This window comes from Leguminivora glycinivorella, chromosome 10 (assembly GCF_023078275.1).
Source record: "Leguminivora glycinivorella isolate SPB_JAAS2020 chromosome 10, LegGlyc_1.1, whole genome shotgun sequence".
NCBI lineage: Eukaryota > Metazoa > Arthropoda > Insecta > Lepidoptera > Tortricidae > Leguminivora > Leguminivora glycinivorella.
The window spans coordinates 17493035-17512757 of record NC_062980.1 but is presented as its reverse complement, the minus strand read 5'-3'; the positions used below and the strand labels follow the sequence as shown (position 1 = coordinate 17512757).

General features: G+C 36.3%; 1 protein-coding gene across 2 annotated transcripts; it reads right to left on the bottom strand.

Annotated features, from left to right (window-relative positions):
* Positions 1–1741: 1741 nt before the first annotated feature.
* On the bottom strand, positions 1742–10189 carry LOC125230256 (peroxisomal membrane protein PEX14). 2 transcript variants are annotated; one of them, XM_048135362.1, is made up of 5 exons: positions 9956–10188; positions 8208–8471; positions 7193–7404; positions 3536–3742; positions 1742–2834 (listed from the first exon to the last, which is right to left on the bottom strand). In XM_048135362.1, exons 1-5 carry the CDS (start codon positions 10004–10006, stop codon positions 2828–2830), a joined length of 741 nt encoding a protein of 246 aa, XP_047991319.1. In that variant the 5' UTR covers positions 10007–10188; the 3' UTR covers positions 1742–2827. The 2 variants fall into 2 exon arrangements, with proteins under 2 accessions (XP_047991319.1, XP_047991320.1); XM_048135363.1 differs by lacking the exon at positions 1742–2834 and having other exon boundaries at positions 3532–3742; positions 9956–10189.
* Positions 10190–19723: the final 9534 nt, after the last annotated feature.

The window sequence follows — 19723 nt, the reverse complement described above, 5'->3', positions numbered from 1 at the left end:
TACATTTGTAATCCTTATTACAGGGGCATAAAGCTTGCACGTGAGACGCCGCAGAAATGTAGTATGGCTCTGTCTCGCCAATACGCAAGAGCGATAGAGATAGATAGATACGAAAGAGATATCATCGTGAGCGTTTGTGCATTTGGCTACGCACATAGTGCGTGGGTATTTTAATCTATTGTTTTAAATGTCAATGTCACTTTCAATGATAAAAATTGACAGGCGACATACGAAGGGTTAATTTCCATACATGTAGGTACGGCCACTACTGGTCCACTGGCTAAGATAAGTCGACGATTTAGATATTGAGTCCCGCTACATCTCATCGCTATGTATCTACAAAAGGAGTGAGTAAATTCAAACGCACATAATTATTTCATTGGTTTATTTATCACTAAAATATTAGACACCCTAATATATTTGGAATGGGATAATTTGTCAGTTATAAGTGCAATCAACTTTTTCTGTTTAACCACGGTCCGATCCGATATCGGATGTCGGACCGATATCCCATACATTACAGGTGCCATCTTGGATTTTTTCTATTGAAATCCTTCCGACATCCGATATCGGATCGGATAATGTGAAAACGGTCTAAAACTGCGTCTTTTGAAAAATAAAATTGACTACATACTTTTTGCCAATACCTTACTAGTGTATCATAATTTATTATATTCTTAAAGTCAATGGGGAAAGCTGCCCATAGGAAAAATAATAAGAAAAAGTTGATACACTAATTTATCCAAAATTTCTAACAGTCATTACATACAATACTGAGCAACTCCGGAAGTATTAAGCATTTCGAATGCATACACAATTGTCTACATTTAATTTGATTATAGGCACTGTAACAACTAAATAAACTCATTTCGTAGTTACAGTACCTAACAAAATTTTACTATGACATGAACAAAAAGTCGAACTCAGCAATATATTTACTAAGAAAAATATTGAAGTGAAAATTCAGGTACAAAACGTATAATGCCCTACAACGCCATCTATTTCAGCTGTCAATAGAGTTACAACAATATTTTACTTAAGAATGGTAGGTAGGTACAAAAAATAGCGTGTTTCTAGAATAAAATTATACACGATTACAACGATATTATTATATGTGAAAATTATATTTTTAATTTACAACACCAACGGAATTCATTTTTGTCTTTTTACCTATTTTCAAATTTTGATTGTTAATTTTAATCTAAAATATCATTAAATTATCATATCTCCCGCTTCCAACGAATAAAAAATCGAATAAACAAATAATAACAAGCATTTATCTAAGTTCTATGTTAACCACTAACCTATAAACTAGTACGAATTTTACAATAAGACGTCCGTAACTTACAAATTACAATGTCATGCAATTTTTTGTTAACTTTGTGTAATTTTCGTACATAAAAATATATGTGCGAAAAGTAGGTAGGGTAATTATGTAGGGGGGTAATTATGAGACATTCAATATTCTGGGTTCAAAATCCACCAATCAAATAAATGTTGATTTAATATGATTGGTCGATTTTGAAGTTTGCTGTCAGACAGACCTGGCGCCTGAGTATCTCCGCCTGGCGACGAAAAGAAAAAAAAAACGACGAAGAGCGTGTCGGGCCACGCTCGGTGTAGGGTTCCGTAGTTTCCGTATTTTTTTCAAAAACTGTTCAACCTATCAAGTTCAAAACAATTTTCCTAGAAAGTCTTTATAAAGTTCTACTTTTGCGATGTTTTCATATTATTTAAACTTATGGTTCAAAAGTTAGAGAGGGGACACATTTTTTTTTCATTTTGGAGCGATTATTTCCAAAAGTATTAAAAATATCAAAAATGATTTTCGTAAACTCCTTATTCATTTTTAAATACCTATCCAACATCACACGTCAAACGTTAGGGTAGAAATGAAAAAAAAAAAAACACTCCCCACTTTACGTGTAGGCCCCCCTAATAAAGCATTTAGTTGACTACGGAACCCTAAAAAACGACTCAGAAAACCCTATTACCCCCACTAACCCTAATTAAGTTATCGGATCTAGAATTAATTATTAATTCTACTGTCGAATATTGTATCAAATCGTACCAGTTGTAATTTTGGCAATACCTACCTGTCTACATTTAATACAATTTTTCGTCCAAACCATAATAACCCAATCACAACACTAATAAAAATCCTATGAAATATATTAATTATGAAATCATGATACATTATTTATGTCAAATTGCTCCACATTAAAAAGGTTCAATTTTATATTTTTAGCCCATATTAAAAAAAAAAAACTTTTTTTTATTCATAATTTCTCCATGCAATGCAGCTTACTGAACAGTCAGCCAATCTGAATCCTAGACCACTGTAGAACCCTTTCACAGTAAAAGTCAAACTGACGTCTATAGCAAATAAAGCCCGGTGTCAGTACGACAGGGTTCTAGAGAATCCGAACAGTCAAGAACTAGGTAGTTCTTAAACTTCATGTACTAATTCATACCCAAGCAATTATACGGATCCAAATAGTTATAAAATGACTCCAGTTGCGTTTTAAACTAGGTGCCTATCAGTGCCTATTGTACAGAATCCTAGGCCACTATAGAACCCTGTCGTATTGACACCATACTTTATTTGCTATTGCAGTCACTTTGACCTTTACTGTGTAAGGGTTCTACAGTGGCCTAGGATTCAGATTGGTTGACTGTACCTTAACGCAAAGAAAGTTTATTTTATTGTTCAGATTGATGTGATGTCTTTGTGATGTGAACCTCTTTATAGTGAGAGCGGTGCCCGTTGTCATTCTGCAGGACCCAGTTGGACTAGATCGGTTTCATGGTAGCATGGCGATGGGGTTCATGTGCTGAAATAAAAAAAAAGTATAAATCATAAATGTGTATGAGTTAATATGTAACTGTTTAAAATATTGACATGAGCCCTAACCACCGGTAGCATGGTCCCTATATCCTTACCCCGCTGTTTGCGGGACCCTAGGTTGGGTTCTAATTAACACAAGTCAAATTATATTCTATTGAAAATATTTCAACTTCAGCCTCAGGCACTGGAGGCCTTGGTCACTTTTTTTTTCATATGTGTAATTTATTTCGGTTTATATAAGTTAGGTTTTTCACCGCCGCCCAAATCTCAAGGAAGATGGTTCTCAATTTGTCTGTATTTTTTAATGTTTGTTCCAAGATATCTCCATCGTTACTGGACCGCTTTTGAAAAAAATAAAATTGGATGTATATTATCATCTCCCTATCATCTTCACACAGATTGCTCTCATTTTAATCAGGATCCAGTTCTGATAATGGGAATCTGGACAAATAGAGGGAACTCCTCAAATCTTAAAGGCATACATAGTGATTTTTGTGTTTTTATAAGAACAGCAAGCATTTACGTTCGGGACACATTTGGTGCAGTGGAACTGCTGATGATGATCAGAACGGAACTCCTTAAATCTGAACGGCACACTTATAGTGACTTTGGTATTTTTCTTATTCTGGCATATCTATGAAGTTTCTTATCTACAAATATCTCTGAAAGAGAAAGAGATAGACTCACATGATCTCCAGACTGCTATCGCTGTTCTTCGTAGCCTGCTCGCCCTCGCTAGAGTTAGAACCGCCTGATTCTGAACGTTGGCTGCGACTCCTGTGAGGTTTTTTGTCTTCAACTGCCACTTCGGTGGAAGTAGCTTCTTCGGATTGGCGCTGCCAGGCCGGGATGGATGGAGGCTCCGAACGGGTCTTTATTGATGGGAATTGGTTTCTGTGAACACAACAGCACAACAGTTATTACTGAGATAGCACAGTGTGGGATCAGACCTCATTTTTGACTATGGTCTTTTTATTGTAAAAAACCGGTAGCCTAGACCAAAACAATGCTACGACTAAAACTCCCGAATGTCAAATATAATAACTAGTTAACGAGAAATTATTTTTTTAAATTTAGGGCAAATGTACCCGAAAATTGACTAAAACTCAAAATATCCTGAGAACGGTATCGATTATCAAAAAACACTTTTAAAAGAACTTATAGAACTACCAATATACTATCGTATGGAATAATCAGCATGGTCCTACCATCATTCATATCGGTATTAGAACCAAATTAGTAATTTTCGATTTTGATTTTTTTTCTCGAAAGTTCCTGTATATTAGCATTTCTTTTATTTTTTTACTCAAAGGTGATTAGCTTCTCTATACGCTATAATTTTTGCATTAAGCAATTCCATAGGATCTAGAAATTATGGTGTGTTTTTGATAGGCTCTAGCGTCTTTAAAAATAAGAATAACAAAAAAATCAAAACGGTCCGACACAAATAAAATTGAAAAAAATCAGTGCTTCAAAAACCAGGGAGGAAATAGTCGAGAGCGTTTGTATGGAGAATTGACCCCTCCTGAATCGTCTGGGTTGTTTTTTTTTTTTATTTATTTATTTATTTGGGAAACATACAGCACATAATAATACATTAAGGTAAACAAACATAGTTAACTCATGAGCCAAAACAGTTTCCACTTATAGCTATTACAGAATTCTTTGCTCCGAAAAATAATACAAGTAAAATAAAAATAAAAAGTTGACTTCAACAAGCAGGAATAAATAGTTTTACATGCATGATTAAAGTAAAGTATTCAATCACAAATTTAGAATTTGGAAATGAATATGAATATACAAATCTACAATTTAACACAAAACAACTTAACAATTGCAACATAAATTTAACGTTATACAATGGCAACATCAATTTAATTTTAACGTTGAGTATAAAAGGAAGATATAATTTAACTCAATTTTTTTTAATTTTGTTTAATGGCAGAAACAAATCTATTATAATTATGCTTTTTAAGACTGTATTGGGCTTGTAGCCAAAAGTAGATACAATCGTTGGCGCTCCGTACTGTATTTTAGTCGGAACTATATCTATCTGTCGCTGTTCCTATTGGTGCGACAGGGACAGGACCAGTGGCTTATCGTTAGCACAAGTCCTGTTTATCAAATTGGCGCTAAAAGGAGCAGATTCGCAAATCCTAAACTAGGCTAGGGTCAGCTACTTCTTATCAAACACAAACATGTATTGGTTACTTCGCCTACTTCCTACAATACCCAAGTTATACAACTCGATTATTAAAGAATCGTTACTCTATTGTTATGAAACTTATGCCTAATCCATAAGATTGATAATCGAATATTGATTTTTCATTTATTACAGGTCTTATCTAAATGTTAGCCAAGTGGAACACGATTGATTATTGCAATTATTATGCAAAATTTGTTATAACATTTACTTTATAATTTACCTAAACCGCTTTATGAAGAATCCATTGTTTTTCTGTTAAAACTGTAATTAGTTGAGAAGTTAATGATAGGTAAGATCGAAATAGGCAACTTGACTGTACTTCAAATAAAATATTCTATACCATGCATGAAATTCATCCATGAGTTATTTTTAACTCCAATTTATCTTATACTTTTAAACGAGCAATTCTTGTTTTAAACGAGCAATTCTTGTATATTTATTTATTTATTTATATATATATTTATTTACACTGACGATCTCGGAAACCGCTCTAACGATTTCGCAGAAATTTGTTATGTGGGGGTTTTTGGGGGTGAAAAATCGGTCTAACTTATCCTTAGGTCCCGGAAAACGCGAATTTTCGAGTTTTCATGCGTTTTTCTTCGCGCGCCATCTCGTGTGCAGTAGTTGTACTGTTAAGACAGAATTCTTTCGGTCGATGTAAGTACTATTTATTGCAAACACTAAATGGCGACACAGGTCAAGGCTAAAACGAATAGAAAATACACTATTTGAGTTTTTGTGGCGAAATCGTGTGGAGTAGTTGTGTTGTTAAGGCTGAGAATTCTTTCGCTCGATGTAGGTACTATTCATTTTTGAACTAGATGGCGACACATGTCAAGGATACGAAACAGAACCGAGCGAAGCTCGGTTGCCCAGATATATTTTATAAAGCAGATAGAAATATATAAAGTTAATCAGTTGACCGTGACGTCACTCAATTCGATTTTATATTAATTACATATTAGCAAGTCGTTCAAAATCGTTTTGACAGTTCTTAAAAAGATGCTGATTTGGCTAGAAGGAAAGTATTGGCCTTTTGTAATGGTCATAATATAATTCTTAACAAATTTGTAGGATTCAATAAGAGGGATAAGTTCGCCTCTGTACTTCACATCTCAATGTACGCAATTTTTTTTAAAATGTGTTTTTGTACAATAAAGAGTTACTACTAAGTACTACTACTAAATAGGAGGGAAAGTATAGTCCTTTTGAAACAGGTGACTGCTTACCATCTGGCGGGCCGCATGCTTGTTAGTCACCATGTAGTAATGTAGTATAAAAAAGGGATAAATTGCATCATGGACGATTTAAGTAAAAAAAACCGGCCAAGAGCGTGTCGGGCCACGCTCAGTGTAGGGTTCCGTAGTTTTCCGTACTTTTCTCAAAAACTACTAAACCTATCAAGTTCAAAACAATTTTCCTAGAAAGTCTTTATAAAGTTCTTACTTTGTGATTTTTTTCATATTTTTTATCCATATGGTTCAAAAGTTAGAGGGGGGGGGACGCTCTTTTTTTTCCTTTAGGAGCGATTATTTCCGAAAATATTAATATTATCAAAAAAAGATCTTAGTAAACCCTTATTCATTTTAAAATACCTATCCAACAATATATCACACGTTGGGGTTGGAATGAAAAAAATATCAGCCCCCACTTTACATGTAGGGGGGGTACCCTAATAAAACATTTTTTTCCATTTTTTATTTTTGCACTTTGTTGGCGTGATTGATATACATATTGTTACCAAATTTCAGCTTTCTAGTGCTAACGGTTACTGAGATTATCCGCGGACGGACGGACGGACGGACGGACGGACGGACGGACGGACGGACAGACAGACATGGCGAAACTATAAGGGTTCCTAGTTGACTACGGAACCCTAAAAAGACCGCATAATAAAATTATCGGTAAACAGTTTGATGCAACCAGGCCAGACAGTTTGTCCAAGCCAGTTATTCTAGTTTTATGACCACTTTTTACGGACTTCATGCAGTTCTACGGCACTAAATAGTTCCATTAGTATCTACTTAATAATAACTTGGTTAAAAAACAAAACGAGTCAACACAGTTTATGGGCTGAATGCAATTCTAAGTCAAGAAATTCTTCAAAGAGCATTTAAATTTCTTAAAAAACTTACCTATTTAAAAGTATTCCTTTAACAGAAGCGATGTCAGCCTTCAGCCCATCCAACTGGGTTCTTAAAGAACTCTGCGCCGATGCTTGCATTTCTCCGCGTAGTGACGTCATACTTGTGTTCAGTATATCCAAGGATTTGCGGACCTCCTCGAGACATTCGGCTGTAGTTTTGCGTTTCGGCTCCTCGACGAATAGGATGTGACGTATGCAGTTCTGAAAGAGTTTTGATGAGTGAAAATGGTGACATTATAAATCCACCATGTCGTAACTTTATAATAGATTAATATGTGTCGTTATCTGGGTAAAGGGACCTTACTGTCGATGGCGCTTACGTCCGCGTCGTATTTGTACACGAACATCGTTCATAACGCCGTAAGCGCCATCGATAATAAGGTCCCTTTACCCAAATTACGTCACATGTAAATATTGCTGCAGTCAAATGGTAAATGGTTAATTCTTAAAACGAGAGAATGGCTTGAGAAGGCAGATATGGCCTGGCTTTGTCAGTGCTTAGTGAACAGAATAGCTTTAATGTCATGTCAGGGGCGGCTCACTCAGCGATTCTATCGTCGCGCTACAAGTACATGTCGGTGGCCGCGAGTTCGCGGCCCATTCAGTGGTGACGACCTTCGCGCGACGCAATAAAATTCAATGTCGGCCGCTCGCGTGCGGTCCGTTTATTAATGTAGTTAAGAAATTAGAATGGCGGCATTTGGTGAACATCGAAGGAGTGAGCCTTCTGTACTCGTACTATTATATATTCTGTGGTCATGTATAGAATCAAATGTTCAGTTTTTCACTAAATACTGATTCCATGAAGGGCCCTTATGACTTATTATGTCAAAAATTGTACTGAAATTCTAGCTAACACAACCACTGCCAGCAACACGCTTGGTCGGTGTTCGTAAACTTTGCTGCCATGCCGGACAATCCGCTGGGCCGGTGATTGCTAACCAAGATAACAGTTATAGATAACAATCGGTTTCTGATCTAATTCAAGTTCAATGTAAACTCACTTTATACAGCCAGTAGCAACCATAAGCAAACCCGCCATACACAAGTAAAGGCAGGATGTGTTCTCTAAACCATGACTGTCTAGAGTGCTGGAAGAACATCAACTCTGATGTCACCGCAGGTCCATCTAACAACTCGCCACATTTCTCAACGGCCCGGGCTATTTCCAAGTCCGTGAGGCCTTTGGCTCGGAGAAACCGCTCCTTGCTTTCCATAGTGCATCGGTTCACATTTGGGTTTTTGAGGAAGTTTATGGCAGTTGTTACCTTGAAGAAATAAGGTTGCATAAATCACTTCTATAAAGAAATAAGTAGTCATGGCAGTAATGTATAAATACAGATATATGTGTCATAAATTCAAATTTTATTACAACCCACCTATATTCCTAATCGTAAACTAGAACAGTTCATAATATTAATAAACATTTTCCTGTCTGTGCAACTATTATTTGAATTCTAGTGTAGATACTTAATATATTATAAAATTGTGAACATAGTTGAAGTAGTTTTATGGTACATAATTAATATTACGACTCTTAATGCAGTGATATTGACATACTACACTACAAAAATCATTTTGAACTGCTGGACTGGTGCACGGAATGTAACCACCATAAATACTAATGACAATGAAGAATTTCTGAATGATTCAGGATATGCGAGTTAAAATATGTTTCAGATAAGTTTAATGTTCTTTATGAGCTCTTTTCGGCTTGACTGAATCAACCTTCAAAAAAAAAAAGCAGTAAATAGGAACATTAGGTAGGAAACTTTACAAATCACTGTTACTAATTGCAATAACCTGTGTATTGTAGTCTTAATTGCTATACCTCAAATTTAAAAATTTTAAAAAACCCCCTGATAAATAAATAAAATAAAAATAAAAATAGCCTTTATTATTGAAGTTTCATTTAACTACATTTTTTTTACTCATTTACATTCCAACTTAAAAAAGTCCTCCACTGGTTCCTGTCTCTTGCCACAGTCATCCAAGCCCTTCCACCCGTCCCTCTCAGGTCCCCGGACCATCTACATTTTTGAGGCCCGCTTTTTCTTGTGCTGTACCTAGGGCACCACTCTACAAGCTCTCGAGTCCACTTGTCTCTGCCCTCTCTCATTATGTGGCCAGCCCATCTCCATTTCTGTTGCTTAATCACTTCTGTTAGGGCCTTGGTCTTGGCTTTTGCTCTTATGGTACTTATTTTCACCCTATCTCTTAGCTTTATGTCTAAAATGTCTGACATAGTGGACCGATTTTCATGAAACGTGGCTAAGAACACTCCCAACTAACTCAGCTTTCAAAAAAAAAAAAAAAATCTAAATCGGTTCATCCATTCGGGGGCTACAATGCCATAGACAGACAGACACGTCAAACTTATAACACCCCGTCGTTTTTGCGTCGAGAGTTAAAAACTAACTATGCTCTTTGATAATCCAAATCATATTGAATTTCTAATATTAGTAATTCCAACTTCAAATACCACATACAAATGGATTTTTTGTTACAGATATAAATAGTAGCCATTGTATATTTATTGAGTTCTCATAACAGCACAGTCACGGAAACAAAAGATAAAATTAAAAGCATAAGAGCGAAGGTCGGTGCATTATATCGGTGATTCTTATTTCTAAGAACGTGCCTTTCAATAGATACAAGTATACAATCTTTTAATTTTTAAACGTGTACTTTTTATTATCAGAGTATAAGATATATCTTATTGATTACAAAGACAAAAAGGTCAAATAATTACCAAATTCTCCCGAACTTCGGATGCCGCATTTCCTAAAGCATCTGCCGACATGATTGCCTTAATTTATTTTGCCGAAATTTGCAGCACGAACTTTATACAGCCAATAAGACTTTTTCTGCGATTCTTGGCTATTTTAATGTTAAGTTAACATAATAATCACAATCGTGAAATTATTAAAATGCTAATGGTATAAATGACTTGAGATGACACTGACAGAGCAGCACCACAGATTATAGAAGCCAGTGCCCAATTAATGTACGGCTATAATAATATCCGGCCCAACCCAATAGATACGGCTAGTTTAGACGGGGTGATCGATGACGACGATGACATACTCCGCTTCCACAGTAGAGACCTGTCGTAAAGACACTAGAGTTCTTTTAAATTACACACTTACGCATCCAAAAATATCTGAACAAACTTCGTTACCGACTATTTTACTTTAATAAACGACTACGATGTAAAAACTGCACATGCGCATGGCATAAAGGCTTACAGAAACATACATACTAGGGTGGAGCGAAAAAACACTTTTCTGGAATTAGCAAACCTAATAGTTATTAATCAATGCCCCTTAGTCTATGAAGCCTTTGTGCAAATTTTCAGCTTTTTAAATCAACATCTTCTGCCTCCGCATTAGGTTTTAAATTTTGAAAATCTCATACAAACCTGAAAATTCAACTTTTAGATAAAAAATGTTTTTCGGCAGTATTATGTTCAGTATACATTATTGATACATATTATTACAAGAAACTACCAAAAATTGCGAAAATAGCGTTAAAAATCGCCAATTTTCAATATTTAGCGGCTATTTTGGCGAATGTACTGAAAGTAGACAAACTTTGGCGATTCTTGACGCTATTTTCGCAACTTTTTGTAGTTTCTCATAATGATATGTATCAATAACATATACTAAACATAATACTGCCGAAATTTTTTTTTTATCTGAAAGTTGAATTTTTAGGTTTGTATGAGATTTTCAAAATTTCAACCCTTTAAGCTAGGAACATACTACGCGGACGTCCGTCGTAAAACGACCGCGACCGCGACCTATCAGTGTGCACGGAACAAAACATCCAGAGAGCCAGATTTCGATCGGACGTCCGTGCGCTCAAGGCCACGTCCGCGTCCGTCGACCGATAGTTTGCACGGTTATGTGTAATGTCATTGTCCAGATTCCCGTCCGCGGTCGATTCACGACGGACGTCCGCGTAGTGTGTTCCTAGCTTAATGCGGAGGCAGAAGATGTTGATTTAAAAAGCTGAAAATTTGCACAAAGGCTTCATAGACTAAGGGGCATTGATTGATAACTATTAGCACAGATCAAATAATACTAGTACAGATACCTAACCCCATACTAAAAATGGGCGCCGTCCTAAGTATTCTAGACCTGTGTACTAAATTTAATCCACACTCAAAGAGCTAGATGGCGCCAGTAGCCACGCGTGGCCAACAAAACTCTTATCAGTATCCTACGTCGAAATAGTCATCAAACTGCAACATCTTGCGACATCTGTTTTAGCTTTCACGCACTAAACATACAACGTCATGTGCACATTTAAAGTCAGACATTACTAGATGGCGTTGTAGACATAGCCTACCAGGCCCCGTAGCCGAATGGCATTTCTCCGACGCCAAACGAAAGCGATACGCCGCTGGCTCTGTCAAGCCAATACGCAAGCGCGATAGAGATAGATATCTACTAGCGCTTCGTTTCGTGAGCGTTTCGTGAGCGATTGTGCCATTCGGCTAGCCACCCTGTGGATTGTATGCCGCGCGGTTTGTATGTGTGCGTGCAGGTGGTGCGCAATGTACGTACGCGCTGGGTCCGCTCATCAGTGTGCGTAGTCGAATGCACACGTGCTCACGATAATATTTGTTTCGTTGTATCTATCTACCTCTAATTATAGCTCTTGCGTACTTGCGCGACAGAGCTAGACTACATTTCTGTCGGCATATGGTGTCGACAATTGCCATTCGGCTACGCCGGCTGCTGAGTAAAATATAGCACGCACCTATTATTATTGGTATTATTTTTAACCGTCGCCTCATTTCTCAAGAAGGACGGTTATCAAGTCGTCTGTATGTTTTTTTTTTATTTTTTTTAATGTTTGTTCCTCGATATCTCCGTCGCTTCTGGACCGATTTTGAAAAATTTTTTTTGATTGAATGTATATGCATACAGATTGGTCCCATTTTTCTCAGAACCCAGTTTTGAAGATGGGATCCTGGAGAAATCGAGGGAACTCCTCGAATCTGAAAGGCATACATATGCTGATTTTTGTGTTTTTAAAGGAACAGCATGCATTTAGGTACGGAAAAGTGACATTTGGTGCAGTGGAACTGCTGATGATGGCCAGAACGGAACTCTTCAAATCTGAACGGCACGCTTATAGTGACTTTGGTATTTTTATAAGAACAGCATGCACTTTCGTCCAGAACAGTGACATTTGGTGCAGTGGAATTGCTGATGATGGTCAGAACCAAACTCCTCAAATGTGAACGGCACGCTTATAGTGACTTTGGCATTTTAATAAGGACAGCATGCACTTTCGTCCAGAACAGTGACATTTGGTGCAGTGGAACTGCTGATGATGGCCAGAACCTAAACTCCTCAAATCTGAACGGCACGCTTATAGTGACTTTGCCATTTTTAGGGTTCCGTAGTCAACTAGGAACCCTTATAGTTTCGCCATGTCTGTCTGTCCGTCCGTCCGTCCGTCCGCGGATAATCTCAGTAACCGTTAGCACTAGAAAGCTGAAATTTGGTACCAATATGTATCAATCACGCCAACAAAGTGAAAAAATGAAAAATGGAAAAAAATGTTTTATTAGGGTACCCCCCCACCCTACATGTAAAGTGGGGGCTGATATTTTTTTTATTCCAACCCCAACGTGTGATATATTGTTGGATAGGTATTTATAAATGAATAAGGGTTCACTAAGATCGTTTTTTGATAATATTAATATTTTCGGAAATAATCGCTCCTAAAGGAAAAACAAGTGCGTCCCCCCCCCCTCTAACTTTTGAACCATATGTTTAAAAAATATGAAAAAAATCACAAAAGTAGAACTTTATAAAGACTTTCTAGGAAAATTATTTTGATTTTGATAGGTTCAGTAGTTTTTGAGAAAAATACGGAAAACTACGGAACCCTACACGAAGCGTGGCCCGACACGCTCTTGGCCGGTTTTTTATAAGAACAGCATGCGCTTACAGCATATTAATGCAGCATATTAAAATTGTTATTTGTTATACACACTGTTTTTATTGAATTCCGTTAACTTTAAGAGAAGATGAAATGAATTTAATGTCTCTAAGAAACTTAACTCTTACGGTTATCGAATTATTAAAAAAAGTGTGTGTGTGGATTGAGTGAGCACCTTCCGAAAATAAAAAAAAATATGCTGATCATTTAGTAAAAGTTCTAAAACAATTGTAAAACGAATCTCTGAATTTGTAAAAAGATAAATCAAAAGATACAGCCATTAACATGTGCTCACTCAGTTCTCACAAACTACCAACGAAAACAGTGAATATATTCATTTAACATATAATATTTATATACTAACATTTAGTAAAAAATAGGCCAACCTACCTCTATAAATATTAGATCACCTAGTGACGTATTAAATTTTTTACAAATAGTTTCTTATGCTCACTCAATCCACACACTTTTGAAAAGCCGAATTTTGATGAAAAACAAGATTTAGACCGCTATTATATGTGTATAGTTTAGTAAAAGTGAAATGGGAATTTGTAAAATACAAAACGAACCACTAACTTGTCAGGTTTTTTTATAATAAATTTTTGTAAGTGCTCACTCAGTCCACACGTTTTGAGAAAGTTAAAAATGTAAATATCTTACGATTTGTAGCACCTAAGACACTCGAAAGTACTTCAACATTTAGTAAAAATTTTTACTAAATATCCACCATCTAATATTTTATATTCGTTGTCTGGTTTTAAAGATATTCAGACATAACTTTTCTCATACAAATGTATCAAGTAGGGTGACCACACTATGTCGGCTCCTGATTTTCCCCACCTTCCCATTGTCATATTGAGATTGGGGAGTTTCGTTCGTTCAATTCTGATAATATTAAACTAATACCATATTAATTCTCCATCTGCAAACTGTTTTTAGGTTATGTTCTTGGCCTAGTGATGATGTGTATTGTGTAATTTTTATCGACGTCAGGATATAATAACCATATCGACATGCAAGCATTAAAAAGGACATGAATAATAATTGGTAAGAAACAAAGAATATAATACTTCACTAGTAAGAAACCAGAACCTGGTAATCTAATCGCGCTAACAGATGAGCGTACCGGATTTGTAAGTGGGAGCGAGAAATAGTTATTCTTTTCTCGCTCCCACTTACAAATCCGGTAAACTATTATCAAAATTGAACGAAACTCCCCAATCTCAATATGACAATGGGAAGGTGGGGAAAATCAGGAGCCGACATAGTGTGGTCACCCTACTTGATACATTTGTATGAGAAAAGTTATGTCTGAATATCTTTAAAACCAGACAACGAATATAAAATATTAGATGGTGGATATTTAGTAAAAATTTTTACTAAATGTTGAAGTACTTTCGAGTGTCTTAGGTGCTACAAATCGTAAGATATTTACATTTTTAACTTTCTCAAAACGTGTGGACTGAGTGAGCACTTACAAAAATTTATTATAAAAAAACCTGACACGTTAGTGGTTCGTTTTGTATTTTACAAATTCCCATTTCACTTTTACTAAACTATACACATATAATAGCGGTCTAAATCTTATGTTTTTCATCAAAATTCGGCTTTTCAAAAGTGTGTGGATTGAGTGAGCATAAGAAACTATTTGTAAAAAATTTAATACGTCACTAGGTGATCTAATATTTATAGAGGTAGGTTGGCCTATTTTTTACTAAATGTTAGTATATAAATATTATATGTTAAATGAATATATTCACTGTTTTCGTTGGTAGTTTGTGAGAACTGAGTGAGCACATGTTAATGGCTGTATCTTTTGATTTATCTTTTTACAAATTCAGAGATTCGTTTTACAATTGTTTTAGAACTTTTACTAAATGATCAGCATATTTTTTTTTATTTTCGGAAGGTGCTCACTCAATCCACACACACACTTAAAAAAATAAAGATAATTACTGAACATGTGTGTGAATGCCTTTACTACAGATAATTACTGAACACGTGTGTTACCAATTTCTTATGTTTTTTGTTTTGACATGTGCAGTCAATCACTTGACACTAACTTGAATGTTATTCGTAAGGGTCTCTCACACTAGCAAAATTCATTTAGGTACATAGAGGTATACATCAGGGTGGCAAACGGCCTCCGCGCGGCTTGTATGTGTGCTCGCCGCTTACGTACTCGCTCTATCCGCGACACATGCAAGCGGATGTGAATGAACAAGATTTAGTCGCGGCCCCGCGCCCCGCGCCCCTACCTACCTATACAAGTACCTATTCTACGCATCACATTTGCACTGACCTTGAGAGGCCCGAGCCCCCAATCAAAGAATGCGTTGGTTTATTAAAATTTAAAGCACTCGAAAGCAGGCGCGTAGTTAATTAGAAATGTGGGAAAAAAACCGTCGTCGGTGTCGTTTTTCCTTTCGTGTATGATATCTATTTCAATTTATAAATATGGAAATGTATATTATTAAGTAAACAAATACATGTACTTAATATAAAAAATAAAAGGTAATGTAGCTAGGTAATATTGTCTTCGGTTACCGCGATAGTTACTCATGAAATAAAATTTATGGAAACGGATTAATTAACGTTTCCATAGTTTTATTTCATTGTCTAGAGTAATTTTTACTCATGAAATTGAGAAAAACACCGAAATTAGTTATTTACTGAAACTTGACGTTCACATGTTCATTGTAATATTATGCCTACTTGAAAAATAAATATTTCATTTTCATTTCATTTCAACACATAATTACTATTATCTGTTATGTTATGGCCTTATGGCTGACGGCCAGATGAGCCATTTTTTTTAAAGTTGTTCACCCTTTTTTTTTGTAACATGGGTGTTTTTACGCGATTCATACTCAGAATCTCAAGGTCTTTCGATCCTGCCTGACAGGAAGTAAAAAAAATGTCTTAAGATATCCATACATTTTTCAAACCTTCCATTCCGTTACTGCCATACAAAATGTATGAAAAAATGGTAACGGAATGGGAAAAAACTTGGGAGACTTTTTTCTCCTATTAGGAGTGAAGGAGCTCGCGATTCTGAGTGAAAACCACATAAAAATTTCCAAATTCAAAAAAAGTCGGGTGGACGTACAACTTTGACAAAAATAAAAATGTCCCAGATAACAGTTCTAATCAACATTCAACAATTAAAATGATTTATTAATAATGAAGAACTAACACGATAAGGTAGGCAAGCACGAATTCAAATTTGTGATTTTTGTGTTTATTGCCATCGCGCAGTCGGGGGCGGTGCCCACAGAACTAAATCAAATTATTAAATAAAAAACACGATTTTCCTATTTTTATCATCAAAACATTAGCTGACGTACGGCCGTCAAACTAGTTTTCCATTGCGGCTTTAATTTGACGAGTCCGACTTGGCGTGCGTTTAAAACAAGCGATATAAAAATAGGCTATTCAAACTGTCGAGACAAAGTGAAGGTAGATTTGTTATTTTGTCCGTCGAACTCACGTCGAACTTAAGAATAGTGGTGCACCACGGAACTATATCGTCTTGTATGCTGCGATTTCCTTATTCGATTTAAATCGATTTTGCGAAGCAGTGGAAATTATAATTATGTTTTTATATTGTTATGAAACTATACATATAAAGTACGAGTGAAAATTAATTTAACTTTAAAATAGGTTACAGTTACGGTATTAACGTTGAATTTGCGGTCGGCAGAAAAACAAATACAAACATAATACGCTCTATATTTATTATGAATAAAAATAACTCTAAAAATGTGTTAATGGTTAATAATATTTATATATTACTAAAAGTTGTAACAAATAACATGAGGATAATGCTGTGAGTACATGGTCGATTTTCTTAAAAATATTACGAAATATTAACTAGTATTAATACCTACCTACTAAAATCTTTGTTCCTGGCCTTAGGCAAATTATATACCTACTAGTGAATTGTTTGTCATCACACGAATACAGGTATATACTTACTTCATTTCACAACGAAGATGAACATCCGATATTTTTAACTTCGGCGGGCAACCTCCACAATCGATCGAATGGGTTACGCGGCGACAACGTTCCCATCACTAAAGTACACTCGTGACGTCATAGGCTCGACACAAAACGTTACACGCTCGGTTTCGCTGTTAATCGCCGAGCATTTTCCTTCTATCTTGATTTAGTTCTGTGGCGGTGCCGCTCGGCTGCCCGCAGAAAGCCACTTTCGCATCAGAAGTCCGAAACTAGAGAAATATCGGCGCACGCACACAGGGCCTCTCTGTGGGTTCCACCCCCGTCGCGACGGCGATAAAGACCTAAAAATCTGAAATTTGAATTCGTGCTTCGGTATCGTATCCTCTTAAGGGTTAATTCGCCTTCTGAATTTGTTATGAAAGTGCGTGCATTAGTGACGAATCGCTTAGTGGACGCCAGGCTTCACATATTGCTTTTCGTTTTACCAACAACGCCATTCATTCATAAGTTTCATTAACGATATCATGTGGTTACGGAGTGCACACGAGTTGAATACGGCTAAGTAACCAGTCTAAAATGTGCCGTCCAGACGCGTAAGAAGATCATGGTTCCGGAGAGCGCCCTTACACTGGTTTTTTGAGCGTATGACTAGCCCGCACTCAAGTGGCTATTCTAATTATATCACGTACGTTATGCACAGTCACTCCATCTAGTGACGAGAGGTAATAATACTTAGACGACTCAATAACGTTCAATGCGAGTTTGCTGATGTTGTATTCAGAATAAATTTTAGATTCGAATTTTGAAAAATATTGCATTGAATTCGTGTTTTTGTGGATTTGTGTATTAAATTAATGATATTCTTAATGCATGAGACTAAAATAATACCTTTGAGACCTGTATATTATACTACTAGCGCCATCTTTTTTGGTGAACACGCTTTTCGTGTTCTTATGGACTTGAAAATTGACTTTTACATACGAATATAAACCAGAAGTTGCTCTTCGATTTAGCCTAGGCGCTAAAAAATTACATTACAAAACAATTAACAAATCAAATAACAAAATCATATCAAGTGGCGATAAATTAAAAAAAAGAACGTAGAGGGTGTTTTAAATCGACACGAGTTGCGAATTACTTATTCGCACATGTATCGGACAAAGTTTTACAGTATGGTTTTTACAGTTTTACAAATGGCCATTTGCATTTCAATTTTTGACATTACCTAGTTGTGTAATGAGCGCATTACCTAACACGTGCGGTAATATAGCGCCATATGTACTGTTAATATTATTATGGCGATCCGAAAGTTTAAACACTCCCTCTTTTTAACCGTCGCCTCAAATCTCTCAAGAAGGACGGTTCTCGAGTCGTCTGTATGTTTTTTTTTTATTGTTTTTTTGGGGTTCCGTAGTCAACTAGGAACCCTTATAGTTTCGCCAAATCTCTCAAGAAGGACGGTTCTCTGATATTTTTTTTCATTCCAACCCCAACGTCTAAGATCTTTTTTGGTAATATTAATATTTTCGTTTTTTTTTATGTTTGTTCCTCGATATCTCCGTCGTTACTGCACCGATTTTGAATTTTTTTTTTATTGAATGTATATGCATACAGATTGGTCCCATTTTTCTCAGGACCCAGTTCTGATGATGGGATCCTGGAGAAATCGAGGGAACTCCTCAAATCTGAAAGGCATACATATGGCGATTTTTGTGTTTTTAAAGGAACAGCATGCATTTACGTACGGAACAGTGACATTTGGTGCAGTGGAACTCCTGATGATGGTCAGAACGGAACTCCTCAAATCTGAACGGCACGCTTATAGTGACTTTGGTATTTTTATAAGAACAGCATGCACTTACGTCCAGAACAGTGACATTTGGTGCAGTGGAACTCCTGATGATGGTCAGAACGGAACTCCTCAAATCTGAACGGCACGCTTATAGTGACTTTGGTATTTTCATAAGAACAGCATGCACTTTCGTCCAGAATAGTGACATTTGGTGCAGTGGAACTGCAGATGATGGTCAGAACGGAACTCCTCAAATCTGAACGGTACGATAGTGACTTTGGTATTTTTATAAGAACAGCATGCACTTACGTCCAGGACAGTGACATTTGGTGCAGTGGAACTCCTCTAATCTGAACGGCACGCATATAGTGACTTTGGTATTTTTATAAGAACAGCATGCACTTACGTCCAGAATAGTGACATTTGGTGCAGTGGAACTGCGGATGATGGTCAGAACCGAATTCCTCAAATCTGAACGGCACACTTATAGTGACTTCGGTATTTTTATAAGAACAGCATGCATTTAAGTTCAGAACAGTCACATTTATTTAGTTACATTTGTTAAGCACACACACATTTTCTCTAACATAGTTTCTGTACCTATAAGTGATCATACGTTCTGTTTAGTTATAAGATCTAGTTATTAATTTTCTGGGTGTCCTGAAAACCAGTGCCACGTCTATAAGACACGGTATTCGCTGAGTGGCATCCTATTTGGTGTACTAGTTATTAAGTATTATGTACTTGTTTTTATTATGTATCTGTATTCTGTATGCCAAATAAATATTTTCTATTCTATTCTAT

Bases quoted from the DNA above. Each gene is read 5' to 3' on its own strand.
- LOC125230256 (XM_048135362.1), bottom strand. From the start codon at position 10,006: ATGTCGGCAGATGCTTTAGGAAATGCGGCATCCGAAGTTCGGGAGAAT. The intron at 8,472-9,955 runs GTAATTATTTGA...TATTTCTTCAAG, and splicing joins CCGAAGTTCGGGAGAATTTG to GTAACAACTGCCATAAACTT. The intron at 7,405-8,207 runs GTGAGTTTACAT...AAACTCTTTCAG, and splicing joins GTTGCTACTGGCTGTATAAA to AACTGCATACGTCACATCCT.